Here is a 27,667-nt window from a genome sequence, read left to right as displayed (position 1 = left end):
GCTTAAAATTACTAGGTTAATACTACACTAAATATAATTAAACATTATGAATGTATTTATCTCACAACTCAACATTTAGATGGTGTAGTTGACACATTGCAAAAGCACATTGTTGATGTTATTTGGTAAACTTAACTATGTAGCCACTGATTGAATTTAAGAACAACAGCACACTCAAAGAGTCATGAGGATCAGAAACTAGTCACAGTTTTATTTATTCAGATTTTTTTTTTAAGTACAATAAAAGTAGAGAGATTCCTTCGTAGTCATGCTAGTTTTGACTAATTATGAGTTCATTGTCGAATATGCTTGGCAAGGAAAGTAAGTAGTAGGTGATTAACTTCTTCGGGAGATTGCTCCTGAACAAAATGAGATCCTTCTGGTAAGTAGACGATCTCTAAATTTGGAACAAAATCTTTAACTCTTTCGCTTCTTACGTATTCCTCAATTTCAGGGAATTTGAAAACATAGTCCTTTTCACCCATTATAAACAGTGCTGGAATTTCAACTTTTGGATCTTTTATTCCCCAATCTTCATTGAATGACCTATCATGAATGTGCATCAATCCAGCATATATCAAACGTAATAGAATTATCCAAGTACGTAGTAAAACAAGATGTGCTCATTTCAAAACTCAAATGACATACCTATAAGGAACTTTCAATGCAGTATCAAATCCAGATTTCTCATAGAGAGTTCCGTAAGTTGCTAGATCTTCTTCGGTGAACCAAGGTGGAAGAGGGGTGGATGGCTCTACTAAGTCCATTACTTCTTGATTTTCTTGAGCTGTTGGTATTTCACTTTTGGAGAAGAGGATATAAACATTCCTGACAACAGTTTTCGCATCAAAGCGACCGAAATCTGCCTCAGCTCGCCCTGGTTCCTTGATTAGAGTGAAAGTTGAAGCAACAAGTTAATAAAGGGGTGAAAACAGAACAAACAGACACAAAAAAGTTACAAAACTCGAACAACCTAACATTATAGGAGATTCATTTATTCGTAGAAGAACCATGTATTTACTTATTAGCTATGAGACAGAAATCTCTATCCAGAATCAATACCAATAGAGGAAAGGTCCATTTGATAAAAAAGAAAAAGTAAAAACTATTAAATCATTCACACATAAAAGCTTGTTCGTAGGCTTAATAGTAAAAATCAATATTAGTTGAGGAATAGATGAGACATAATTGGACGTTCCGCTATGATATGCCATGTTAAATCACCTGTTGACACAAAAGTCTAAACCGATAGACTAGGGTAGATTTGATATTATATCAACTCTCCAACAAAAACAACTTCAAAATAAATATTTCTTTCATCAATTGTTATATACATGTCAAGACAGAGCATTGAAACAACACGGGATTGTAATATTTCCATTCAGTTTTCTTTTGAAAGGGAAGAGTGTAAGGCAATGTATGATAGAGCATTTGCATACCCGCCATCTTAAAGTATACACGCCTTCAGGGATGTTGCTTTGGGAATGCTTCAAAGATTCAGGAGGAAGGAATGGCACTCCCAATGTGACAATTCCCAATGCCCTTTCAGGATGTTTCAAAGCAAAGTAATAAGCTGGCCATGCTCCAAAATCTTTCGCAACAACAAACACCTATACAAAGTATTGTTAGAAGATTCCTTAGTTAGCTTTATCATTGCCACTAGCTATATTGGAATGACTTTGACTTTAAATCGCTAATATCCCTGGTTTGATACAATGAACATCGGTATGTTTTACTTTTAAATTCTCCCCCATTTAATCAACTCATCCATCAGTTCATTTTATCAAACACCTTGCAGTCAATGTAACGCAATCTTAAGTGGAACTCTATTGACTTCAATATGATTACAACCAAATCAAAGGTAGTACCTTGGGGATATTGAGAGCGTCAAGAATCCCAAGGAGATCGCTGATGAGGTCGCTGAATGAAGCTTTGGACGGCTCGGCGGGGGAATCGGAGAGTCCATATCCTCTGTAATCGGGAGCGAGTACTCGGAATCCGGCGTCAGCAAGAGCGATCATCTGGTACCGCCATGAGTACCATATCTCCGGAAATCCGTGCAGGAAGACGACGACATTGGAACCTGAAAGAAAAATGGGAAAAAGGAGAAGGAGAAGTAGAGGGGGAGAGAGAGAATAGGTTGTTTTTGTAAGGAAAACAAGTTCCGGTGAAGAAATTGAGGATGAGAAGAGTGATTACCAGTTCCGATCTCGGCTACATGGAGCTTCAGGGCTCCAACCTCGATGAAATTATGGTGAATTCGATCCATCTTGAGAAGTAAGGGAAATGAGTGAGTGAAAGATGAAGAGATTTCGGACTCTGCTCTGCTTCAAATTTCCAACCAACTTCTGCTTGCTGTTTCTAAAGCAAAATAACAATAAATAAAAGTCGTTATTTGAGGGCGGGTGACTTTCGTGGTCTCCGCAAAAACCAAAATAAATAATTTGATTTTAGAAAATGACGATTTTAGCTCTTCAAAAACGTCGTGAACACTAATCACATGTTGCTGTATATTTTACTACAAAAGTAAAATAAAATAATCTGACACATTTTTATTGGATGCTAACCGAACTACACAAAAGATGTGCAACTAAATTCAAGTTTTTTCCTAACTAATATAATGAAAATACGAGTCCGTAGTAGTTGATTTAATTTCTATACGTATAATTATTTATTGTTTATTCTTTTAGGAGAAAATTAAACGAAATTAATTTTGTTAGATATATATTTTTAATTAAATGGTTAGTTTTCTATCATAAATTATCATATTTTAGTAATGAAAGAACACATAATTTTACTAGAAAAAATAATAATGAAAGACATTAGAAGCATTTGAAAGAAAAAAAATCTCACAAATAAACTTATGACATAGAATAAAAGATCGTAACTACACGACTTTTTCTTACAACAATTGTATTGAAATGACGATGAGATACTAATAATTTGCTATTTCTTTACTTCAAATTTAGCACAGTCTCACAAATAGTTATTGTTAATTTAAAAGTAAGCGCGATTCCCTCACAAAGACAAGACGAAGTACAACCACACATATTGGAAAACCAACAGAAGTACATAATAGTACAAGGCTTTATTTAGATTTAACCTCTGTGTTGGGATATTCTAATCATGTATGCTTGGCAAGAAAATTCAGTAGCAACTGATTAATTTCTTCAGGGGATTGCTCTTGAACAAAGTGAGATCCTTCTGGTAGAAAGATGACCTCCAATTTTGGAACATAATACTTCACCATTTCACTTCTTACATACTCCTCTATTCCTGGAAATTTGAGAACATAATCTTTTTCACCCATTACAAGAAGAGCTGGAATTTCCACTTTTGGATCTTTCACTCCCCAATCTTCACCCAGTGACCTATCATGTAAATTCATCCATCCAAGTTTAATGAGAGATAATAGATTTTACATTACATTCATTAACAGAAAGATAAAAGATATTACATTACCTGTAAGGAACTTTTAATGCAGTTTGAAATCCAGACTTCTCATAGAGCTCTCCATAAGCTGCAAGATCTTCCTCAGTAAACCAAGGAGGCAGAGGAGTAGATGAATCCACCAAGTCCATTATCTCCTGATTTTCTTGAGCTATTGGGATTTCACTTCTAGAGAAAAGTATGTAGACGTTTCTAACAACTGTTTTTGCATCAAAACGACTAAAATCGGCCTCGGCTCGCCCAGGTTTCTAAATAAGAAATCATACAAAATGAACTTCAAAACAACCAAACCATCGTGATAAAGATTTGTACATATGCTTGAGTTTAATACCTGCCATCTTGATATGTAGAAGCCTTCAGGGAGGTGGTCTATAAAGTTGATAGGTCTTGCAGGAGGCATGAAGGGCACTCCCAATGTCACAACTCCTAATGCCCTCTCTGGGTGTTTGAGAGCAAAGTAATAAGCTGGCATTGCTCCAAAATCTTTCCCCACAAGAAACACCTGTTCCCAATTTCCCACTGATACTATTAGACTATTCTTATTTCACACCAGAACCCAGAAAAACATATGGGATGCAATGAAACCATGCAGCGGTGTCCTGAAATGGTACAACGGCCATAATTTTCCTTCTAGATCATCACTATCCTATGGAAAATTTACTTACACTAGTGTCAAATGATTCAAACTTTGAAAAGCAATGAAATCTAACTTTTGGCTTATCTCACAAGCACCAACCAACGTTATATTCTGTTTAAATTACCTAAATTCACTCTAGCTGACCCAAATTTGCTTGCAGATTCTAATGTTGACCAATGCTTTGTGATGCGAGTAAAATGTCAGTTTTCATCGTTTTTTAGAATTCAGTTCATTTGGCATCAGCGAAAGTAAATTTGGGTCATCTGGATACAACATCCATCTGACATTCAAACCAATTTCTACAGTGGATTAAAATTACAGGACATGGGTTTGAATTTGAGTGAAGGGTTAGTACCTTGGAGATATCGAGAGAGTCAAGAACTTCAAGGAGGTCGGTGATGAGATCGCTGTAAGTAGCCTTGGAGGGGTCGGCTGGAGGATCGGAGAGTCCGTATCCTCTGTAATCGAGACCAATTGCTCGGAATCCGGCGTTAGCCACAGCAATCATCTGATGGCGCCATGAGTACCAAATCTCCGGAAAACCGTGCAGAAAAACCACGACATTCGACCCTGTAACAAACAAACAATCGGAGAAATTGAGAAAATGTTTCAATAGTAAAAGAAAAAGCAAGTTCCGATCCGGCGGAGAAACTGATCACCAGTTCCGATCTCCGCTACGTGGATTTTCAATCCGCCTTTGACTTCTACGAATTTGTGCTCAAATTTATCCATCCAGAGCTTCTTGATTCGCAAAAGGTCAGAGTTCTTTCAAATGAAGCGTCAATAATCAAGCCCTTTTGAATACAATCCACTCCAGTACACTACAGTTCGTTTCTTTTGTGTTTGTCCAATCCACAGATAAGCTTTTAGTAGACCCCTGTTTGCATGATTCCCATGTGTTTATTCTTTTTTGCTAACAACCAAAACTCTTTAAATTTTAGGTTAAAATACCATTTTTGGTTCTTGGATTTTCATGCATGTTTGTTTGTTTCTGTTCTCGAGAAAAGAAAAGAAAATCCCAACGTAACCGTATAGAATCAGTTTACAAACTTCAAAGTTTTAATTTTAATTGGTATTTGTACGTTCAACATTGTAGAGGTTGAATTTCTCCGCCCCATGTAAAAGTAAAGTTCTAATTTTTACTTATCAAAATACGTGAAGTAATATATTGACAAAACTTCCCTATATTTGGAGTAAATATACAAACTAAGAATGACTTGTTTGGAAAGGAAAAGGAGGTTATTTGTGGACTAATCGATCAGTATCACTCATTTCTAGTATTCTGATTCCTTGTTCATCTCCTTGGAAAACCATTTCAATTTGTTCCAAGGACTTCCCTTTTGTCTCAGGGACAAACTTGTGAATGAAAACAACAGACACCATAGAAATCAATGAGAATAGAAAGAATGTTCCTGCAACTGTGATTGTGTGGGAGACCGAGAGAAATGACATTGTGATCAAACCGCTACTGACTCGGCTTCCAACTGCCCCGATTGCTGATGCCTGTGCTCGAAGCCTCAACGGGAAGATTTCAGATGATAACACCCAACATACTGGACCAATCCCAACTGAAAAGAAAGCTACATTTCCACATACTGCTAAGATTGACAAAACAATCCCAAGTTTTCCATGAGCCAAAAAAACTAAAGTGATACTTAGACAAAACAAGCAGGCTGTCATCCCAATTGTGCTGAAATAGAGCAGTGGCTTCCTTCCCACTTTGTCAATAAGAAAAATAGCTACTAAAATGAACAAAGTTTTTGTGAATCCAACACAAACTGTTGCTGCAAGAAGTCTTGAGTTACTTTCAATCCCAGCTTCTTTAAAGATCGTAGGACTATAATAAACAGTTGCATCAATGCCTGTTATCTGCTGAAAGCATTGAATCCCACAACCAGCTATTAGCATTCGCTTAACCGAAGGTGTTGGCCGCACTATATCTTGCCAAATAGCCTTAGATTCATACTTATTCACATTATTAGCAATCCCTGCAGCTTTCTTAATATCCATCAATCTCTCCTCTATATCGACACCAGGCTCATTTGTTTTCGACAACACAATTCTCGCTTCGTCGATCCTATTTTGCATCACTAGCCACCGAGGTGATTCAGGAATCATAGAAAGTGCAAAACCAAGCAAAACTGAAGGGATTATTCCCACACCAAGCATAACCCTCCAACTTATATGAACAGGAAGTCCTGAAAAGGCATAGTTTGAAATGTAACCAAGAAGGATTCCAAAGTTTATAAAGATCTCCGGGAAAGAAGTAAGAGATCCTCTAGCAGCTGTGGGCGATATCTCAGCGATGTATACAGGCGCAATCATGACACCGAAACCAACACCAATACCAGCCAAGAGCCGACCTACAACTAGAAAACCGAAAGAAGGGGCAAAAGCCATAATGGCAGCCCCTGCTTGGAAAACAATAGCGGCAAAAGCAATGGTCCATTTTCTTCCAACGGCATCTGATGTTTTTCCACCAGCTAAACTTCCTAATAATGAAATTATGCTCAAAATTCCCACTAAAACTTCTTCTTGAACCTCTGTTATTTTGAGATCTTCTTGAATGAAGATTATTGCTCCACTCATAACTCCAACATCTGCATATAAAAAATTAGAATTCAACAAAAACAGAACAGGAAAATCATATAGAAGGATATTTATAAAGAAAAACGGAGCAAATACCATATCCTAAAAGCACAGAATTAAGGGAAGCAAAGATTGCACATGTCAAAACATATCTTCGCGTTTCATTAAAATCATTATTGGTTTTAGGAATTCTGTGATGAGACAATGAAACACGTTCCTCTTTGTCCGAGTCCCCATGTTCTTGGAACTTCACCATACCCATCTCCTTGGAATTACAATTCCAAGCAGAAACCAGGAACAGATTGATTAATAAAATTGCTTAAAAATAAAAAAAAATGTTAAATTTTTACACCAATTTTCATCCTCTAATTCCTATTGAAATTGTAGATTTTGTTTCCATTTCATGACAATTAGCAAATTTGACTCTACCATGAACACAATAAGGAGAAGAAAAGCAATTAGCCATTGAACGCTCTTGACCGTTGCTCTTTTGTACGGTGCTTGTTGCTTTATTTATTTATTATGATATACAAAGTTTTGAAAGTTGACGACGTGGATGAAAAGGTTGGAGTAAAAGGAAAATAGTTACATATCATATAATTGATTACATTTTCACCCAATAATGGAAACATCAGTTAACTGGAGGATTCAGATCAGATATCGGTAAGATCTATTCATATCTCTGTTATCATTTTCTAAATGATCGTAAAACATATAAAAGTCATCTATGTAGTTCCTACATGAATAAGATTACTACTAGAAGTAAAAAACTTAATTATTAATTTTGTTATACATTTTTTTCTTACTTTGTTAGCCATATTTTATCAATGTATTCGTAAACTTCAGATATTGGTTTCGTTATCAACAACAACACTCTAATCCTTTAATTTAGAATAGAAAAAGAGAAAAAATTTAAGTCATTTAAGACTGCATTGCCTTGTACCAACAGCTTAAATCTTATTTCCTAACTATCTTTGTTCTATTTTTAATTTTTTAAAAGAATTTAAAAAACAATCTAACATACACACTCTCTATATATTCCCAAGTTTGGCTATCAATTTCAAAACTTTGAGCTAACCTTCCAAGTCTTTTACTTTACAAAAAAAAGTAATAGACTCTATAGCTGCGTTGTCAATTCTTGAAAGAAAACACCTCTAAATTTTTATGAAGTGAGTTTGGATTCATTTGCTAGTTAGACTTTTTGTTTGGACTATTATCCATTTTAATTGTGCATTTTAAAGTATGGTTAAATGATTATTTATTACCATATAAAAATTGGAAAACACACTATTGGAATATTAATTATGATTCATCAAATTTAAAACAAATATTTTAAATAACCACCGTCATAAAAAGACTGCTACCATCTCTCTCTCATTCCTAATTCCTAACCCTATGAAGTAATTAAAACATATCTCAAATTGATGTGAAAAAGAAAGAAAACCCCAAATCTCAAAAACAAATATCTTTCCAACATACAAACTCAAAACAACTAACCAAATAAAAATTACAAATTTGCTTTTTCAAAATCTTTGGTATCATTAAAATTTATTTCTCCCTATCTACTATTAATTAACTCCCATTGCAGAGGCCAAAGAACTAAAATTGATTGTTCTTTTTTTTCTTTTTAATTATAAGGATGAAACTAATTCTGCAGTATTTTTAACAGAAAAAACAATCTTACGAATGAAGCTAAATACCCAAATTGCAAGGCTGAATGAACAATTTAAAAAGGAAAAGGGGGGTTAAAAAGAGAGAGAGGGAGAGGCAAAAGCAAAGTCGTACTTTTTGTTGTGTTGCCTGCTGCCTTCTTCCACCTTAAGAAACCCATATTACAACCCCTCTCTTTTGACCATCGATAACTAATACATATTAAGAACGATCCATTCAAATTATTTTTTTTCAAGTTTAGGAAATAAATTATGTAATCAAAATCCTGTTAAATCTTTAAAATTACAATAGTTAATTTTAGAAACTAAAAACCCAAAGCAGAATCCATATTCAAATTGACATTGTCTTTACATGAAAACTAGAAAAGCAAAGACAAAATAATATCAAATTGTATGAGTTGATATTGAATAATGTGACGGTGTCACCATCATCAAAAGACACATCACAAACTAAATTAGGAAATAGGGAGTTTTCAGCCATTTGACACTTTTTTTATATTTAAGATTCCTTACTTCTTCCTTACCCTTTCTTTCTTTGCATACACACTCTTTTATTTTCTTCCACATTTACCAACCAACTCTTCATTCTCCTTTTATGATCACTCTTACTTTACTTTCAATTTTCTTTTTTTTAAAATTTTTTATTTCTAGTCTTAATTCATTTGTGTGGCTCAAATATATGTTTTTATCTAATTACTATGTTTATTCGTATATTGAAATTCATTGTTAATTCCCAATTTTAGGACAAATAACAATAATAGTATAAATTTTAAATTAAACTTGATGTTGGTTGAAATAGATTTTAAAACAAAGTGAACAGAAAATGAAAAAAATGAAAAGAAAAAGAAGAATGAGTTATAAATGCACAACCCAACTATATTTCTTTTTGAGAATGTAAATATAATTACAACTAATTACACAATCTAGAGGAAGACAACATTGAAAACATACAAATAAGGAAATGACTAACATGTTTATTAGTATAAAGTCTTAAATTTTAATTAAAGTATATAACATGATAGCCCCCACATTGTGAAAAATAAAACTAAAAGGTTGAGTTTGATTTGATATGGATTTTCTATTAGAAAAATGTAGAACAGCTACACAACTATATGGTTATTGTGTCAATTACATTTGCACTTTATATAATTAAAAATATTATATTTAATTTTAATATTCTTAATTTCAATATTAGTGTCTATATACTTTATATTTGATAAATTTGAATCAATTATTAATTATATTTGAAATAATATGTTTTATTCCATATAGCCAACCCAAACCCAAAGTGGATGCATCATTGACTTGCATGTGTATTCAAAACTTAGGTCAATTAAAATAGGATGAAATATTATATATGCCGCCATCATTCTATTTTGATGGCTTTTTGCTACCCAATTAAACATTCTTGTAGTTTAATTATTTTTATTTGGTACGCACAATTTCCACAATTAATGTTGTGACAGGAATATATGAGAATATCTGTATATGATATGACTTTATTATAATAATTAAACTGATTTTATCATATTCCAAAGTGGTGGTACGGTATCATTACTTTGTAGTTTATTTTATTTATTTTCATTCTCATTCTCATTTCACAAACTTGTGTTGTTTTTTAATTTAAAGTGTCCCATATATGTTCCTCTTATGATGCAATTTCTGTAGGCGATCCCTCCTTAATTATTCCAATGTGTGATTGTTAATTTACTTTTTTAAAATGTTGTATCTATTAATTAATTTTACAGTAATTAATTAAAAATTCAACGATGCAAATAGTATTTTAACCTCTAAAAGTAAACATAAAACAAGAGGGAAATTGAAATTAAGATTTTGTGGTTGAGGGAGAACGTTGGATTTGGGATTTTTCACATTATTATGCTCTTTGCTTCGTTGGATGGATGATATCTTAATCAAATCATATATATTGTATCATTCTTCCATTCCTTATTAATTTATTTGTTTCTTTTCAACATTAATCTATTATTATTGTTATCATCATTTCATTCCTTCTAATATTATTAATCTTCCATTATTTAAATTTCATAGAGCATGTGCCTTTCCCGGTCCCTTTCTCTCCCTATTTCTCCCACGGCCACCTATCACATTCTAAATATAATATCCTATCCATGCACTCCTATTACTTTGTGATCATTTGTTTCCGCATCTTATAATCAAAACCGTGAAATTCAAATTCAAGTCCTCCCTATCCATCTGTTTATACGGTTAATTATTTGAAGGGTGAAAGTCAATTTAGTATTGTATCACTAAATTAAGTTCTCAACCCAAACATGGTTATAATTATTTTTTTAAAAAAAAACTATATGTAGATAAATAAATAGAGAAAATAAAAAATGTGAATGGGACATGAATTTGTCACATAATCATGTAGGGCTTATTGGGCTGTGGTAGTAGGAGTGTTAGTGAGTGAGAGAGAATTAACAAAAACAATATAATATGTTATATATAGTTGGTTTAAGAGTGACACGGTGCGGGTGGAGGAGCCCACACGTGCAGAATAATGAGAGTTGAAAGACAGCCAACGTGGAACATGTAATCACATGCGGATGGGTCCATGGGAGAGGAAGCAAAGGCCTGAAATTGGAGGAGCACGTGACGCCAACATCCCATTTGTGGGACCCCACACCTACGTTCCTAACTTCGTTTCATGGTTTTGGAAATTATTCTTTTCCCTATTCCCTTTTTCCTCATCTCATTCATTTTATCACTATTTTACCCATCCCCTCATTTTTCATCTCCAAATTCAATTCTTCTTTTCTTTTCTTTTTTTCATTTTATTATCATTTTTCATTCAAATCTAATTTTACATTATTCTTTATTATCAAATAAACAAATTAAATGTGAATCAACATTATTTAATTTTCATAACATACCAAAATTATTTAATTATTATTGTTGTAGTTTAGATAAAAATTCCGAGAGGGAAAATAGAGGGTGAGATTAGAAAATATCCCCAATGGTGCATAAGCAGAGGTATGATATTTTAACTCTTAATTTCATGGTGAGATTAAATTACAAATTTTGTCCAGATTTTGTAGATTTGATTCTTGAATTCTTATTTCTTTTTAAAATGTATATACACACACGTATAAATATACTCTTTCAGATTTTGGTTGAATATAAAATAAAGAGTTCTATTTTTTTTAACTGTCCAATTGGAAAAACCACAATCCATCGATAGAATTACTTCAAAAAGATAAAAACAAATTATATGTGTAAGGAGAAAGAAGATGAGAAATTGTGCTTTTCTAACGTCCTTCTTGCTAGTTAATGAGCTAAAAACAATGACACTGCTTCATATGGGGAAATGAGACAAACTTTAAATTAACAACTGCAATGAATTTATCTCTCAATGAAGTAGGAGATCGTCCATGAACAATCTCTTAGATTTGTTCATCATTATGATAAAGTGAATGTCATCCATGCCATCGTAGATGGACATAAGTTTGACAACTTGGGTTGCATTATAAATCAATCCGACGTAGAACTTCTCGTTCAAATTCTCACCTTATTTATGAAAAAATGCATCCAACCTAACATCAATGTTCATATTTCTCGATGAGGGAACCATTCCGAAAGAGACATATTGGTATGGTGGAGATTGAGGCACAATGGTTACTTTAATTCATAGACAAAATTTGTAAATTGAACCAAATAAAATGATCGTTACATAATTTAATATATGTGATTGGCATTTGGCATTTGGCATTTGCCATGCATGGCTATGGCTATCAAACCTTTCTTTGGTTCTTTTATTTTAACACAGAACCAAAAATTGCAAACGCACTATAAACGGTCTAGATTGATCCACGTGTCTTCTCCCACTTTCACCTTAGTCTTGAAGTTTCTCTCTCTATAAATAAATAAATTAAATAAAAAGCAATAAATAAAAAGGTTGCCTCAAGAACACAGTTGCATTGCACCCAAATTCCGCCATGCCAATGGAAAATTTCCCCCACTTTTATTTACACTCTCTTTGAATCCTCAGTCAAACCATTTTCTCTTGTTTTTCCGTTCAAAATTATTCTCCATTATACACAGCCTTTCACCTTCCTTCTCATTTCCTTCTTCTTCTTCCTCCATTGTTAGTTATAACCTCAAAGCTCTCTGTTTCTCTGTTTTTCAGCTCGTTTATAACATCTGATTTGTTGAGATTTCTTTTCTCCTTTTCTCTGTGAATTCCCTTCTGGGTTTTGATCTTTGAGTGATTTTAAGAGATGGGTTTGAGTTCAAAACAGGTTTCAATTGATGGATTTGATTGGAGCAAAGCGCTAATGCAAGCACAGAAACTGGAGCTTCCAAAATTGGCTCCAAGCTCTGGCGTGAAACGATCACAACATCAGAATCAGATTCAAATTCAGCCACAGATAGAGCAATTGAAGTGCCCCAGATGTGATTCAACCAACACGAAGTTCTGTTACTACAACAATTACAACAAATCTCAACCTCGCCATTTTTGCAGAGCTTGTAAACGCCACTGGACCAAAGGTGGAACTCTTCGAAACGTCCCTGTTGGTGGCGGCCGTAAAAACAAGCGTCTCAAAAAGAAACCAACCACCAACTCCAAAAAATCTTCCTCATCCACTGCTGCCACCACTGCCGCCGACTTGATCAATCCCCAAATGGACGTTCATCATTTTCAAAACCTTCCTCTGTATCAGGGGCTAATTTTTTCCCCACCGTCGTCAAGCAATTGGGCGGAATGCGAAAATTTCACCACAAATTACGGTATTCTAAATTCTCAAAACCCCGATTTCTCGGCAGTTTCAACAACCACCTCAACGCATTCTCCAATTTCCCCAAAATTTAACAATTATTCGGATAAAGAATTGAAACCCACAGAAACAGAGCAACCCACTCATCATCCATGGCAGCTTCCTTCCACCGGCTGCGGCATCGGCGACATGTCGAACAGTTACTGGACCTGGGACGACATCAACACCTTCACCGCAACTGATCTAAACATCCCATGGGACGATGAACATGACATCAAACCTTGAAAACCGAATCACATTCCGCCCAACAGTATATATACTACATAGTTTTTCTTTTTCTTTCTTTCCTTTTGTTCTTGTTATATTATATATGAATTCGAGTTAAATCCATTTCATGAGCAAAATTGTACCAAAAATTGACAATTAGGAAATGAAGGATTGTTGCATAATGTTGAAATGAAATGGAAGATTGAAGTGAACAGAAATGGAAGGCATAGGGGAAAGGGGAATGGGGTCTGAACCAGTAGGGCTTTTTGGTGACAGAATGTGATGGAAGATTCTCTTTGTGGATATATAAAATTAAATTTATTGATTTTCTTGTCTAATTATTATCATTAGAATTATATATTTATGAATTTCCATTGCTTGGATTTCTTTCATATCACTTCCACAGAATCCATGGCCGATCATATTGTAACCTTTCGGTTTCCTCAGGTATGTGTGTGTGTAATATATATTTATATTTTGTCCATCAGCTAGAATTTCCATAACAACAATGAATTGTTATATGTTTGTTAAATAAAAAACAAATGTGGAAATTGTTCTAAAACTATTGGAGTTGTGGGTAAATCATGAATTAATATTGGAAATGAAGGCAATTAAGAAAAGGTAGGTTGATAAAATGAAAGATTAGATAATCTTAGGTGATGCAAAAATAGGAAATATCTAGTCAGCAGCTACACTACCTATCCCTTTTCACTTATAACCTTTTTTTATTATTTCTTTCATGTTATATTTTTTTCAACACATATAAATAGCACTTTCTTTATGTTGAAAATATTCTTTGGAATAGACAAATGTTGGGCATATGGAAGGAAAAAGAGGAAACTACTATATAAGTGATTAGTCTAGTGGTCAATAAGGACTATGAAATTAATTATATATTTTTTAAGGAATGGGTTCAAATTCATATTTAATATCTTACTAACTATTTTGGAAATTAGATATTATAAATCGAGGAGATTCGACCATAAGTTTTTTGAATGCTAATTGAGCTAAGTGAGATAATTTTTTTTTTGTTTTGTGAGAATAAATATACATACAAGCTAGTCTTAGTATTATGTTATCATTTATCACGAAGAAAGCTCAAACATATATAGCCTCGGTACTACGTTGCCCGTCGTTAACGCCAACATCCATATAATTGTAAACTTTCCCAAATCTTTATATACAAATATAGCAAATATAATTTAATTATATAAAAAATGATTATATACATATAATTTATTAAAATATAATTGTCGAAGGAAGGTCCAAAATAGATTATGGATCGTCCTATAAATATTTATTAAGAGTCTAATTAGAAGAGAAAAATTAATTACAGAAAGCTAAGAGGAAAAAGAAGGAATCCATTAACATAATTACTAACATTGATAGCAAAGTAATCCAATATTATGCAATAATTTAACAACATTCCCCCAAGTTTTGAGAATTGGAAAACCCGAAACCATTAACTTCACCTGTTGTTTAGTTTAGAATAATAAATATGGTTAATTAGCATAATCCATGTATGTATTGCTATTTATCGTTGTTGTTTAGAGTAGTGGTCTACAAATTCAATTTGACAAATATCTTCCAACAATAGCATCGAGTAATTCCAACGCTATTTCAGGACTCAATTTTACTTCTTATTTCATCATTTTATCAGTTTGCTTTGGATGGTAAGATTAAATCCAGGTTTTAAATCTAAATTATTGTCATCAAACAACTTTTCCACATTTAAATTGCTTGATCTTCGCTTTCCTTTCACATGAATACGTAAATTAAACACAAACTTTCAAGAAACAAACAAAACTATGCCTCACCAAGTATTATGTTCCAACTGTCTGATTCAAATTATCTATTTAATTTCTTCGAAACCGTTCAGATACATTTAGTGTGAAAATTTTACAAAGCATAATTCAAACTAATAAAATTATCTCCAAAAACACAAAGGAGTTACAATTCCCTCAACAAATGGAACAATAAAATTAATATTACTACAAAAAATATGATAATCTATGTAAGGGGGAAAAAAAAAAGAAAAACAAACACCATAGAGCTGGGGATAAGCAAATAATACTATCTATATTTTTACACTTGGAAAAGAAAAGAGTCTTTTAACAGATTGAAATTTCTATCCTTTCTATAAATTTCTGATCTTTACAACCTGTGGAATATACTAAGGGAATGGGATGTAAAACTGAAGTCACAAAAGGGATCATCAAATTGTGAGTGAGGAAAAGAATGAGTGGGCAAAAATGGATTCAAAGATTTTCTATAGTTGCTATTCACAAATCTTCTTCTGGTAAAAGGAGCTGTGTCGTCAAATCTGCTGGTCAAAGTGACACAAGGTTGGCCATCTAACCTAAATATGGTTGGGACAACTTGCTTTCTAAAATTAGAGCCAATGAAGCCAGCCTTCACCACCTAAAACTTTGATATGATATGTGCATATGATGTTAGACTAAATCAGCCAATTCCAAAGAATAATTGTAGTTATATCTACTATCATCACATCATAAAAAGGTAGTTCAGGTCTTCTACTGTGAGACGAGTTTGTCGACCACCTGCTTCATCTTCTCCAAATGCAGATGAAACCATCTCTCTTTTCTTTTGCTGCAAAGAAGAATAGAATATATAAACAATCAATTTACCAACAGAAATGGCAGAGCAGGAAATCAGGCAACACAACAATGCCCCTGGCTTATTAACACTAGTGCGTAACAGCATGTGCAACACAACTTAAAATCTTGTACTAGCACGTGTCTGTTAAGTACACAATGTGTACGAAAGTGACTGGCATATCTGATAACAGGTCCAAAAAAGTATCAGAAACAAACAAGTTACCCAATCAAACTGTTCATCTTTCCTAGGTCCCAACCTTTGATAAGGCAAAAACTGGATTTTGATCTGTGTACTAATATATAGAAAAAACAAGAGCTTGTGAATAAAAACTGAAAATGAAACATATGATCGGTACCTGAAGGGCTAAAATACGGTCCTCAACTGTGTCTCTTACAGTTAATCTCAACACTGTGACAGGACGGGTTTGTCCAATTCGATGTGCTCTATCAATTGCTTGATCTTCAGTTGTAGGATTCCACCAGAGGTCCAATAGAAGAACGTGGCAGGCAACAATCATGTTTAGACCAAGGCTAGCAGCTTTCAAAGACATGATCATAACTGACACCTGTCAAAAAGGAAAATTATAGAATCATATTTAACATCATGTAAGCAAGCAGGAAAGTAAAAATAACACACAGTATTCCTAACACTAAATTAAAAGGGGGAAAAGATTATGTAGCATACACTACAGAAGTGAGATTATTAATTAAAATAATAATAATAATAATATTTTTTATAAAAAAACATGAAAAATACACTTTGACAAACCTCCGGAAGATTGTTAAAATCCTTTACGGCTTTATCTCTAGCAAGTACTGACATGGTACCATCAAGTCTTCTGTACTGAATGGACGAGTTCTTTAGACATGCTTCAAGCAAATCTAACATTCCTGTCCATTGAGAAAAGACTATGGCTTTTTCTCCACCTCTTTTAACCAATTCGCAAGAGCTTTTGTTTGTAGAATCTTGACACTCGGAACTTTCCAGACGCAGTTCTGTGGATGAAGCATCCATTGATTTCTCACTGGCTCCAACAACAGCAAGTTCGGGAGAGGTGTTTCTTGAGTATTCCTTTGGTTTAGCCAATGACATCAGAACCTCAAGAGCAGCTTTAATTTTAGACGATTCATACATAACCGATGAAGAGAGTTCCATTGAGTCACCAACGGTGGAACATGAGCTAACCACAGAATTATCCTCACCAAGCTGATCGGAGTTAGAATTGCATAACGAGGACTTGGAAAACAATAAAGATGCATTAAGATGAACTTTGCATCCTCCAGTAGGGCACTGGCAGTCATCGCTTGAGAGGTGCTCCAAAATGCATTGCTTGCAGAAAACGTGACCGCATTCTGATACCACCCCATCTTCAGGTGGATCCTACAGAAATAATCAAAGAAATTTGAGTAAAACTGCTAATGTCTAACCAGATAAAGGAAAGACTGATGAAATGACAAAAAGAACATTGAGATAGAATTGATCAAAGGTGAAGTATTTATATCCAAGAGGTGCATGTAACAAATGGGAATAAAGAAAAGATATTGCTCTCATTTATAGTTCACCTTCCTAAACAGTTTCAAATATACATCAACATAGTTAGAGGCGAAAAGCCAAAAAAGTCTTTGTACTTTTTTTACCCAGAACCAAAACTGTTGATTAAAGTGACTAGATGTAAAAATAGGGAACTGCTCAAGCATCAGAAATGATGAAGTCACAAAAGGAAGCCAAAAAGCTCGTTCTTGCGAAGTGTTATAATATAAGCCCGTCATACATCTCTTAACACCATTAGAAACCGTTATGCAAAGGCCACGCAATGGTCTTTTATGGGAGAAACCCACATGTAGCGTCAAAGGTACCGAAATACCTCAATGAATGTTCAACAATTAAAATTTCATTTTAGAAGGAGAAAAATTAAATACAACACGGAAGTGCTGGCTGTGTTTTTCCTTAAACCTTAGCACCTTAGCATGACCAATGGAACTCTATTATTATTATTTGGTTTTTTATTTGTGTGTGTGTTGGTAATGGGGGGCACTTTTCATCAAAATTTCATGCTTTGTAATTATTATTTGAGCAAAAAAGCAACAAAGCTATCCATGTATTTTATTCATGATAACTTATAAGTAGATAGATAGTTTGAACTAAATGCTATACTTCATTCTACATGCGCTACACCATACTATTATCATTAACAAAAAAAATTCCACATAAAAAAGAAGAAATGGGTAGAAGATATACATTACAGATGCCACAAATAGCCAATGATGCTTCCAAACAATTCAACAAGAAAATTTGTTTATCCCGAGGAAGCTTCTTGGCCACATCAGCAGAAGATCTCCATAAAGATTTAGAGTCATAAGGCTTAACAAGAAGAGGATGATCACAGGCTTGTCGAAGGCGCAAAAGCATCAGTAAGATGTTCACATAATTTTGTTTAACAGTTCCAGCTGCGGCATATTCCTGAGGCAGGATTTTTGGTAAGTAATAATTGAAAGAAGAAGGAAATTAGATACCGTAACAGAAGTTTCATGTAAACTAGGCAATAGGCATACAAAACAAACTACACAATTTCCTTTTCAGAAAACGTACTTCGTACTGGGCCCTTGAATCAGCCTCCAATTTAGAGTAGAAATCACGTTCTTCCTCAGTAAAATCCACCTTTTTCAGTTCCACATGTTTAGGCGGCAATGTAACAATGGGTTGCCCATCAAGAAGTGTGGCTACACGAGAAGTGCCATAGAATGATTCAAGTCAGATTGGTAAGTTCATATAACACCAACAAATGTGTCCAACGGTAAAGAAAAATAAAATACGGTGTCCAATCAAACCCACCAGATGGCACAACTAAAAAACTAACAAAATTGCCCTACAAAATCATTTGAACGTACATTTTACTAAAGTAGGTAACTAGAATCAAGTCAAGTTATATAAAATAAGTCATAAGGAATTTATAACGAAGAAAACTCAGGAAACACATTTTTTAAATTATTAAAATGATAATACAATATCTAATAAAGTTTAACAAAAAAGGCATATTGTTGTCATAAAAGAAATTATCCTGGCATGATAGTAAGTTTTAGGCCTTAAATAGAGCTGGCAGATATGATATCTATAAATTCCAATTCCTCAGATCACGCCAAGGCAAACACATAAAGACAACGAGGATTTCTGGCTCATCATCAGCAAGATTTCAAGCAGGTGATCATGTTATTTCCCATTTTAAAATAATAAAAAGAAAACTTCTTGTACATGGTAAATCGGAGAGATTTCTCAAAACATCAGCAAGGCACCAAAAAACAGGAAGACTGTATTACAATCTATAAAATAAATGGAAAGATAATGTAAATCAGACAATAGACAAGGGACAGACCACCTCACCCTGCAGAGAATATATAAATCCAATTCTTCAGTCAAAATAGACGGTCAATGAGGGGGAAATGACAGTGTTTCAAATTTTAAAGAAAAACAAAGACAGGTAACAATTCCAAATCCTTGAAACCATGAAACCGATGCACAAAATGATCTCACCTTTTGTGCGACGTAACATTATTGTCCTCAAAATGGCTTGAAGTTTTTTGTATCCTTTGGCTGGATTCTTGTTGATTGGAAACTTGATTGCTGAACAGAACGACTTATATGCAGCATAGGGGTCGTATTTGAGAAACCTAAAATAGCTATAAAGATCATCAATGGCATTTTGAATAGGAGTTCCTGACAAGCACCACCTACGTTTTGCCCGCAGACCCCAACAGGCCCTAGCTACCTGTGTCTTGTGATTCTTGATACTCTGGGCTTCATCCAATACAACCCGGAACCACCTCACTTTAGCAAGAGGGCGGGCAACTGATTCAAAAACTTCATTGTCCACTCCCTTCTTGTTCTTTGAATGTTTCTTATCAGAACCAGAGAAGTTTTTTCTTTTCTTGCTTGAAGACAAATGTGAGGGTAGAATAGCTTGTTCCTCTGTATTGTGTTTCTCATCATCTTCTTCATCAACCACAGACTGCTTTGGTACTTCCATGCTCACAATTGAGTACGTTGTTAAAACAACATCATATTTGGCCAGCTCGCAGGGGTCCTTAGTTCGACTACTTCCATGGTATACAAGCACTGACAAATTAGCTTTACTGGAAACCTTATTATGTAATTCATCAGCCCATTGCCTCAATACACTTGTTGGGCAAACAACAAGAGTTCCGGCTGCTGGCCTGCCTTTAGCTTGTACTGAAGTGTTCTTGCTTAAAGTTAAATCTTTGCTTGGTGAAACTTGATGAGAAAACTCTTGTTTGGGTCCATCATGCTCAGGATGTATATCGTCATCTTCATCCAAATTTAAAGTCTCCAACTCTTCATGTTTAACAGTAGGGCAAGCTCTAATAGGAGCCCTTTCCTTTAGTATTAAAGCAATTGTCGATATTGTTTTCCCCAGTCCCTGCAGGTGATCCACCATGTCAATACAGAAGAACAAATAAAATCCATATTATCTTTAGATATTGAACAAATTCTTAATTGAAACCTGATCGTCTGCAAGAATCCCCCCTGCGCAAGGTACACTAGATGTCTCCTTCTGAACCATCCATGACAAAGCAATTCTCTGTCCAAACATCCATGAAAGTTAAGAAAACATTATTTTTAGAAATGCAAATAGAGATGAAAAGGTTGTTATAAAAAGAATACCAAACCTGATGCCTTAAAAGAGGAACATCCAAAGCACCATCAGGCGGACTAGTTTCTGACTTTGGCTGAGAAAGATCCTGCAAAGCTCGATAACCTGAGTCTTATCAACATCGCCGTCATATAAAGAAACACAAGAGAACGATACAGAACTAAGTTAAAGTTTTACAAGAAGCATACCATCCCAAAAGTCAAAATGCAAACAAGAATGTATTCAACAAAAACAGATACAGTCAGGATGACAAAGAATAATTAACTATGAAATTTGCGTCTGTTGAAAAGTCAAGACATAGAAGCTGCAGAAAAATGCAATAACAATGATTGAAAAAAAAAGAATAAATAAGCAGCACCCTTGTCAGTGACTGTTAAAAGTAGTTCTGTTCTTCTGAAAAGTGCAGAAGAATACATATAAAATGAGCATTAAGGTTGTGGGTTTAAACCTTCGCTTCCATATTTGAAATATTAGAAGAAAAAAAACAAATAACAGAATTAAAACTTGCAAGCATCTGATAGCCTAGCCTAAATACTGTTTCGTAAGTAACGGACAAAGTGTTGAGTTTTTCTTTTTCTCAGCCAAATAACTTCATTAATGGATGAAATCACAAAATAGGGAGTCCCAAATAATTTCATTATTAAGCTTCAGTTTTTTTTTTCCTTCTGATTAAACCTGGCTCGGATTGCCAACATATTTCCATACTATTCAACATTGTAAACAATTTATTTAATTATTTAAGAAAACAATAAGAAAATCAACAGTAAATGGACGAAACAAGTTTGAGAGAAAAATTGTTTAAAGCTCTAGTAACAAATTTTCATTTACATTCAAGGGCGTTGTTTCTGCACATGTTACAATTTACAGAAACAGAACTAAACAGAACTAACCTGTAATGCAACTTTTAAGATGTCTATGTCTTTTGCCTTCTGTCTCAGGCTTCCAATTCCCATATAAGTGGAAGAGCCACTGACTATAGAAAAACTTTGCGAAGCAACAGATTTTCCAACCATAAGAGACCGATTTGATGGCGCGGGATGACTCATATCTTCAATTATACAGATATCTGGATCATCCTCCACATGGGCCCTGTCTGACAAATTACTATGAGTGGATTCAGGGCTGACTTGTGGATGATCTATATCACTCTTACGCACAGACAATTTGTGATCTCTATCATCCTTGATGAAAACCAAGGGCTGGTTGCTTAAATTAGATGAATGGCCATTGGGAGAGTATTGGTCAGTTATATATAGATTCTGATACCTGCCATCATTGGAGAGTCTGCCTGACGTTCCACAAACCATATCTTCAGAACGAAAAACTCTTTGGGATTGAAAAAACAAGTTTTCCTCCATCATAGATTGCCATGGACCACTACAAGATTCAACCAGTGAATCCATCGTTTCATTCTTCATTTGACTAACAAGCTCTTTGCAAGATGAATTCAGCTCAGTAGACATTGGAATCCCCATGGATGCCTGGCCAATATGAAGATTGTCGACATGAAATGGATATTTTCCATCAAATGATGAAATAAAGTTTCCACTTTCACAGTTCTGATCCCATCTCTTTACATTTGAATACCTATCAAGAATTAAATCCTTTGAGACTGATTCTCTTGAAACTGATTTGTGATCAGTAGCCCCCTGTGCATACAAATCCATTGTAGTACTTGAGCACAGGCTATTGGATGGAAACTCTACATCATGCATCATGTTGACTGTCATGTCCCCATTTCCAGAAACAAGCGGGGAATCATAATCTCCTGGAAAAAGGTACTGAGAAGAAACTAAAAAAGGTTGCTCCACAGTACTCATCCAGTATGGCATAGTTGAATAAGAATTGGTGACATCAGTCACAAAATCAAAACTTGGGTTTACTGTGGACTCAGTAGGAAACACTTCTTTTGAAGAATGTTCGGCATCAAATGAAGGCAACTCCACTGACGCACATGAGTTATTTTCTGAGGATCTCAAGGTCTCTGTGCCCTTTCCGTCCAAACTATCGTGATTTTTCAATGTTACATCCATGAAACCATGAGATATATCTGCAATTGTCAAAACGACATTAGCAAGATGAATTTCAGCTTCTAAATGAGACCAACTAAAAGGAAAACAATTGATCACAAACACTTAATTTCACTAGAGACAGCCCAGTTCTTAGACCAAGTATCAGTCATCAAGAAACATTGTGTACAAAATATCAATTATCACCACATCTGCCAAATGGAATTCTAGTGCTTTCCCCTCATAAGTCAAGATAAAGCTATGGGCCCAAGGCTCAGTCCAAAACCTTAAAAGAATTTTATTCTAGTATTATTTTGAAACATGATATTTCAACACTAGACAAGGAAAAGTGAATAGAAAAGACCATAAAAGAGTTTCATTGTAGTACTATTTTGAAACATATTATTTAACACTAGACAAGAAAAAATGAAAAGCAAAGATAAACCTTTGAAAGACTTCAAACACTTTCTAATTTCTGAATGTTGGTTGGGTACTATTTTGAACAATTTTATTCATTTAGATAAATAAATGTAATGGTTGAGTATCCACTATTCTGAGAGTGTTAGGTGTTTTTTCCAAGAATTGTTGGGGTTATTCATTTACACAACATGTTACTGTATTATTTCTTACAATTAAAAGTCAAGGACTCGTCAACCTTACTAGCTCCTTACTATCAAAGAGCATAGTGTGACTGAAGGCTAAGCCAAACCCTTACTAGCTCCTTCCGGTGCACCTTTAGCATATAAAGCCTAAAATCCAATCCAGCCATGGATGGTGGATATACATGAAATTAAAGTAATAACTCGAATGTCCTACTACTCTGAGCATTAGAGGAAGAACGCCTCTCTTGATATAAGAAGAAATAATGACACCAATGTAATATAACATTCATTAACACTAACCGTTTTGCAGTTGGAAATTTTCTTGGTTGGATGAATCAAAAGCTGGTTGCCCAGTCGACGCATTATTTGGTGACAAGTCCTCTGTTTTAATCTGCGATAGATAATTATAAACAAATAGTTAAGAGAGTTCACAGTGAAAGATTATGCAGGTATCATTTTCGAAGAAAGGACATGAAAATTGAAAGAAAAAAAAAATCCATCAAGATACCATGTCCTTTGCTACATCCCCTAATTTCTCCACTTAGATTAGAGGCCAAAAGTCCAATATTACTTTCCTAAATATCCAGCTTAGAAGTTACAGAATAAGGGTCCATAAAGAAACAGAAAGAATTGGAGGTATATCGCTCTTTTAACAAATTCGCACTAAACAAATGCAATAGCCATAGAGTATTACAGCACCATATTCAATTTAATCTCATTCATTAGGTATGGGGTGTCAACTGTCAGGTGACTTTGCGGACAGAACGACCCAAATAGCATCCCAAAAATACGTTAACTGGCAAGATCACACCCTGAACCCATTGACTTGAGAAAATCGCAATTTTCCAAATAGAAAAACTTAACAACGTTACATAATCGTCGTCATTCTGCCCATAATGTAGCAATCCTAACGAGTAAGAAATATAAAGCTTCATCTGGTGCTTTCTCCTTCATTTCACCTCATATGAAAATAAACGTTGGTCAGTACCATGAACTTAGCCCCTTTACTCATAATTTTTGGGTGAATCGGCTGTCAGCACTGATCATACGCTAAAAGCACCAACTAAATCAAACGGGTTTCAATCCAAGAGAAGAAATCGCAACTGTAGCTAAAGTTTCCCCAAAATCCCAGACCTCTCATTTCAATTTAAAAAATGAAAAAGGAAAAAGAAAAACCCGTGTTCTCCTATAATCAGCAGCAACAAACCTACCTGCAAAGGATCCAGATCCTCACTCAGTAGATGTAAAATCTTTTCGTACTCCATGGACATATCTTCATCAAAATCATCGTCAGCATACTGGAGAGGAAAATTAGAAGCTTCATCCGCCATCAAAATGATCATTAAAGAAAACCCGGAAAAAACACACAGACCGGCGAAGAGAGAGGTTTGAAAGCAAAACCTGATGAGAAACGTTTGAAATCCTAAAACCTCACCGGCGATAGAGAGAAGAGGGGATTGATTAATTAAGTCATCCGAAATCACCATGAACTAAGGAAACAGAAGGATTCATTTACTAGAAGAATAAAAGTAAAATTCAGAGAAAGTTCGGGTGGGAGTTTTCGTCCCCAATTCCGCGGATGGAGTGCGAAGAGAGAGAGAAGACGAAGAAGAAGCGGAGGAGGAGAAGGCGAAGACAAAGTCGGGGATCGAATCGTGAAGACCACGGATTCCGTAATTTTAAATAGGGTTTGTGAATTTGTGCGAAATTGTAGTATTATTATTTCCTGGATTTTCAAGCTCATTTATTTTATTTTTCTTTTTATTTAAAAATAAAAATTATGCTGAGTATGAAACTTTGAAAAGCCGTGAGCGAAGTAAATAAAACACCGCACTCAATTTTCTTTTCTTCTTCTTTTCCTTTTTTTTAATTTTTCAATTAGCCATCGCGCCTTTCCCCACCCGTAACGGCGAAGATAACGGTAACAAATATTCCTACAAAAAGTAGATGGCGGTTCTTTACTTTGGATTTATATCTCTTTCATGCACCCTACACGCTACCTCTCTTTTCTTTTTTCTTTTTTTTTTCTTTTATTACCAAAGTTATGTATAATGTGATTTTATTTCGATTTATTTCCTTTTATGTAACATTGCTTACTGGAAAATAATCTACACTCACCTTAATAATTATTTCGTTTTCTTTTTTAATTATACCATGTCATCATCCACATTTTTCCTAATTAAACACTTTTAAATTGTGATGAAATATAATTTAAATTTAAATTTTAAAAAACAAAAAAAAAAAACAATTTTTCAAACTTGGGTTGGTGGTTACATTGTTTGAATTCTATTTGGACCAACCTTGTTTATCTATGTATACATACATATAACCTGTGGTTTTCTTTGTTTTTTTGCTACTGTAACTTGTGAATATAATAGCATGAGTTTGAAGTTGCCTTTTTAAGATTATATGAATAGGGTGGCAAATGCATGCATGGTTGTACGCGTGGTCGAAATTGGTATAATTAATAAAAGACAAACTTACGCTAGACTCGAGTGGTATTAGATTAAAGTGTGTAAAGGTTAGCGGTTTTGAGTAAGAGTTGTTCGTATAGGTTGTTGCAATGTGGCTTGTAAATATGCATCATTTGTATCATTATGGATAATAAATTAGAAGTGTATTGAATTTGTATTTAGAGTTGTTGTTGATAACAATATTAAGACAAAATTTTCTTTTATGGTAACGTTGAAAAACCCATTATTTATCTTTTACGAGGCTTCAAATTGCTAAAATTTAGAATTGAGGAAATATTCCTATATGGTTTTGTGGTTGGGATCATGTTGATTTTGTTTTAAGATCTCATATATGTGCCGGTGTTCTATGTGCAGATCATAAAAATTACTGTTCAAATTTGAATTTAATTATAAAATTTAGTGGGTTGTTATGTACTTTAATTAGTATTGTATAAAACTCTTGGGCAAATGACTTTGAGAATTTTCCTTTGGCAAGAATTTAATAATAAAAAAAAAATTGTCACTTGTGTAATTTTGGCATGTTCACCGTTGGCTTATTTGCAGTAGATTGGTATTTGATGTTTTGCACGGGTTTTGTATTAATACAGATATGTGTATTTGATAATAAGTCATGAGTATTGTATTGTTTATGTCATTGTTGGCTTAGTTTTTGTATATTGTGGATACATATTGGATATTAAGTCTAATGTTCTCATGATATTTTAAGCTTCCAGTCTTATCAACTTTATTTGATTTTATTTTGTGAGAACTTGGTCGATAAAATTATTTACTTTGTTTCACAAGTGTTTGATGATTAATTTCACATAAATGTCATCAACAATTTAAAATTGTTGTACCACATATTATTGGTAGAAATCGCATGGAAGTTTGTATGAGAAATTTAATGACAATAAAAAATGTTATTCCTTGGCTTTAGGCATCTATCCAAAATTTATGCTATTGCAATGATGAAAGATAAGCCAACAAAGCAAAGTTGTTTGCACTTGAGGCACTATACATAAATATGTATGCAACAATCACACTCGGAGTGGACTAGATAACACATTGTATTATGATTATAATGGTGGATTTGGCAAAAGAAAAAAAAGTGTTTATGTAATCATTAGTGTTATATATAAATATATATACACACATATGAAAGAATATGTCATAACAATCAAGTTTATGATTGAAAATTTTAATGTCACGGGTTTACGGTTAGTAGAAGTCAATTGTGATCCATATACATGTGGTCATATACTATTGTAGTTATTTTGGCATTTTAATTATGTTCGAGAGTGTTGATATTTAAACCTTTTTTATATGATTGGTTTTTTTCTTTCCAGCTTCTTTTGGCATTTTAATTATAAGTGTTGATATTTAAGTGGAATTATACATGCACATACATTGGGACAATTGTTTATTTATGAAATTATATATGCACATATAAGGACGGTGTCGTGTCACGTGTCCTCTTAAAATGAATCAAATAGCATATGCTCATGTGGTAATTATTTTGTTTATTTGTTTTTTTTTAAAAAACTTAAGCCTGCTAAAATTTTAAATTATGATTTGTATCAATTTTGGGTAGAACTATTTATTTTTATTTAAAATCTAGAAATTTAGGGATGGAATATGTCTTTGTAAGCTTCATTTTAAAAAACTAGAAATTCTACTTAATTTAAAAATTAAACAATAAAATAAAAGAAATAATCCATAAAGTAAAGTTATGTAGTCGTGATTTGATAACTGAGTTTTTTTTTTCTTTTTTCATTGAGCTATTTTTCTATTGTTTAATTTAAAAGTAATTGTAGAAAGTTAGCTTATTTGGTTTGTTTTTTCCTCTAAATTTCCTATAATAGTTTTTGTCGTCCTTTATAACAAAAATCTTTAGAATTTGAAAAAAATATTTATAGTCCACTTACTAGGATATTGTATGAAATGTAAATAGTTTATTTTTTTAAAAAAA

The 27,667-nt window shown here is 33.9% G+C and overlaps 5 protein-coding genes across 7 annotated transcripts; 1 reads left to right on the top strand and 4 right to left on the bottom strand.

Moving 5' to 3' along the window:
* Positions 1-118: 118 nt before the first annotated feature.
* LOC101208531 (epoxide hydrolase B) lies at positions 119-2,410 on the bottom strand. The gene is made up of 5 exons (XM_004134672.3): positions 2,200-2,410; positions 1,869-2,083; positions 1,440-1,610; positions 649-884; positions 119-546 (listed from the first exon to the last, which is right to left on the bottom strand). The coding sequence occupies exons 1-5, from the start codon at positions 2,267-2,269 to the stop codon at positions 294-296; spliced, it is 945 nt and encodes a 314-aa protein (XP_004134720.1). The 5' UTR covers positions 2,270-2,410; the 3' UTR covers positions 119-293.
* A 459-nt stretch (positions 2,411-2,869) lies between these two features.
* On the bottom strand, positions 2,870-4,993 carry LOC101208772 (bifunctional epoxide hydrolase 2). Its single transcript, XM_004134673.3, has 5 exons — positions 4,747-4,993; positions 4,443-4,657; positions 3,782-3,952; positions 3,463-3,698; positions 2,870-3,371 (listed from the first exon to the last, which is right to left on the bottom strand). Exons 1-5 carry the CDS (start codon positions 4,817-4,819, stop codon positions 3,125-3,127), a joined length of 942 nt encoding a protein of 313 aa, XP_004134721.1. The 5' UTR covers positions 4,820-4,993; the 3' UTR covers positions 2,870-3,124.
* Positions 4,994-5,149: 156 nt separating this feature from the next.
* On the bottom strand, positions 5,150-7,141 carry LOC101205483 (probable polyol transporter 4). Its single transcript, XM_004134909.3, has 2 exons — positions 6,773-7,141; positions 5,150-6,687 (listed from the first exon to the last, which is right to left on the bottom strand). Exons 1-2 carry the CDS (start codon positions 6,936-6,938, stop codon positions 5,327-5,329), a joined length of 1,527 nt encoding a protein of 508 aa, XP_004134957.1. The 5' UTR covers positions 6,939-7,141; the 3' UTR covers positions 5,150-5,326.
* Positions 7,142-12,267: 5,126 nt separating this feature from the next.
* LOC101205720 (dof zinc finger protein DOF1.4) lies at positions 12,268-13,687 on the top strand. The gene has a single exon (XM_004134910.3). The coding sequence runs from the start codon at positions 12,585-12,587 to the stop codon at positions 13,365-13,367; it is 783 nt and encodes a 260-aa protein (XP_004134958.1). The 5' UTR covers positions 12,268-12,584; the 3' UTR covers positions 13,368-13,687.
* Positions 13,688-15,172: 1,485 nt separating this feature from the next.
* Positions 15,173-24,933, bottom strand: LOC101205947 (helicase-like transcription factor CHR28). 3 transcript variants are annotated; one of them, XM_031886558.1, is made up of 12 exons: positions 24,647-24,933; positions 24,457-24,543; positions 23,546-23,636; positions 21,525-22,684; positions 20,651-20,722; positions 20,485-20,562; positions 19,497-20,400; positions 18,558-18,688; positions 18,207-18,428; positions 16,737-17,348; positions 16,324-16,533; positions 15,173-15,959 (listed from the first exon to the last, which is right to left on the bottom strand). In XM_031886558.1, exons 2-12 carry the CDS (start codon positions 24,514-24,516, stop codon positions 15,855-15,857), a joined length of 3,645 nt encoding a protein of 1,214 aa, XP_031742418.1. In that variant the 5' UTR covers positions 24,517-24,543; positions 24,647-24,933; the 3' UTR covers positions 15,173-15,854. The 3 variants fall into 3 exon arrangements, with proteins under 3 accessions (XP_031742418.1, XP_004134959.1, XP_031742419.1); XM_004134911.3 differs by having other exon boundaries at positions 24,457-24,933; XM_031886559.1 differs by lacking the exons at positions 23,546-23,636; positions 24,457-24,543; positions 24,647-24,933 and having other exon boundaries at positions 20,651-20,739; positions 21,525-21,672.
* Positions 24,934-27,667: the final 2,734 nt, after the last annotated feature.

Source organism: Cucumis sativus, chromosome 6, assembly GCF_000004075.3.
Source record: "Cucumis sativus cultivar 9930 chromosome 6, Cucumber_9930_V3, whole genome shotgun sequence".
Taxonomy (NCBI): Eukaryota; Viridiplantae; Streptophyta; class Magnoliopsida; order Cucurbitales; family Cucurbitaceae; genus Cucumis; species Cucumis sativus.
Note: the sequence above shows the minus strand (reverse complement) of the source record. Positions and strands in the feature narration are given on the sequence as shown.

Excerpts from the sequence above, each read along its gene's own strand:
- LOC101205947 (XM_004134911.3), bottom strand. The coding sequence starts at position 24,732 with ATGGTGATTTCGGATGACTTAATTAATCAATCCCCTCTTCTCTCTATC. Across the intron at positions 22,685-23,545 it reads AAATTTCCAACTGCAAAACG|ATATATCTCATGGTTTCATG; the intron begins GTTAGTGTTAAT and ends TGACAATTGCAG. Across the intron at positions 15,960-16,323 it reads ACCGTATTTTAGCCCTTCAG|CAAAAGAAAAGAGAGATGGT; the intron begins GTACCGATCATA and ends TCTTCTTTGCAG.
- LOC101208772 (XM_004134673.3), bottom strand. The coding sequence starts at position 4,819 with ATGGATAAATTTGAGCACAAATTCGTAGAAGTCAAAGGCGGATTGAAA. Across the intron at positions 3,953-4,442 it reads ACTCTCTCGATATCTCCAAG|GTGTTTCTTGTGGGGAAAGA; the intron begins GTACTAACCCTT and ends AATTGGGAACAG. Across the intron at positions 3,372-3,462 it reads GCATTAAAAGTTCCTTACAG|GTCACTGGGTGAAGATTGGG; the intron begins GTAATGTAATAT and ends TTTACATGATAG.
- LOC101205720 (XM_004134910.3), top strand. The coding sequence starts at position 12,585 with ATGGGTTTGAGTTCAAAACAGGTTTCAATTGATGGATTTGATTGGAGC.
- LOC101208531 (XM_004134672.3), bottom strand. The coding sequence starts at position 2,269 with ATGGATCGAATTCACCATAATTTCATCGAGGTTGGAGCCCTGAAGCTC. Across the intron at positions 2,084-2,199 it reads TGTAGCCGAGATCGGAACTG|GTTCCAATGTCGTCGTCTTC; the intron begins GTAATCACTCTT and ends TTTTTCTTTCAG. Across the intron at positions 547-648 it reads GCATTGAAAGTTCCTTATAG|GTCATTCAATGAAGATTGGG; the intron begins GTATGTCATTTG and ends CATTCATGATAG.
- LOC101205483 (XM_004134909.3), bottom strand. The coding sequence starts at position 6,938 with ATGGGTATGGTGAAGTTCCAAGAACATGGGGACTCGGACAAAGAGGAA. Across the intron at positions 6,688-6,772 it reads TTCTGTGCTTTTAGGATATG|ATGTTGGAGTTATGAGTGGA; the intron begins GTATTTGCTCCG and ends TTTTATATGCAG.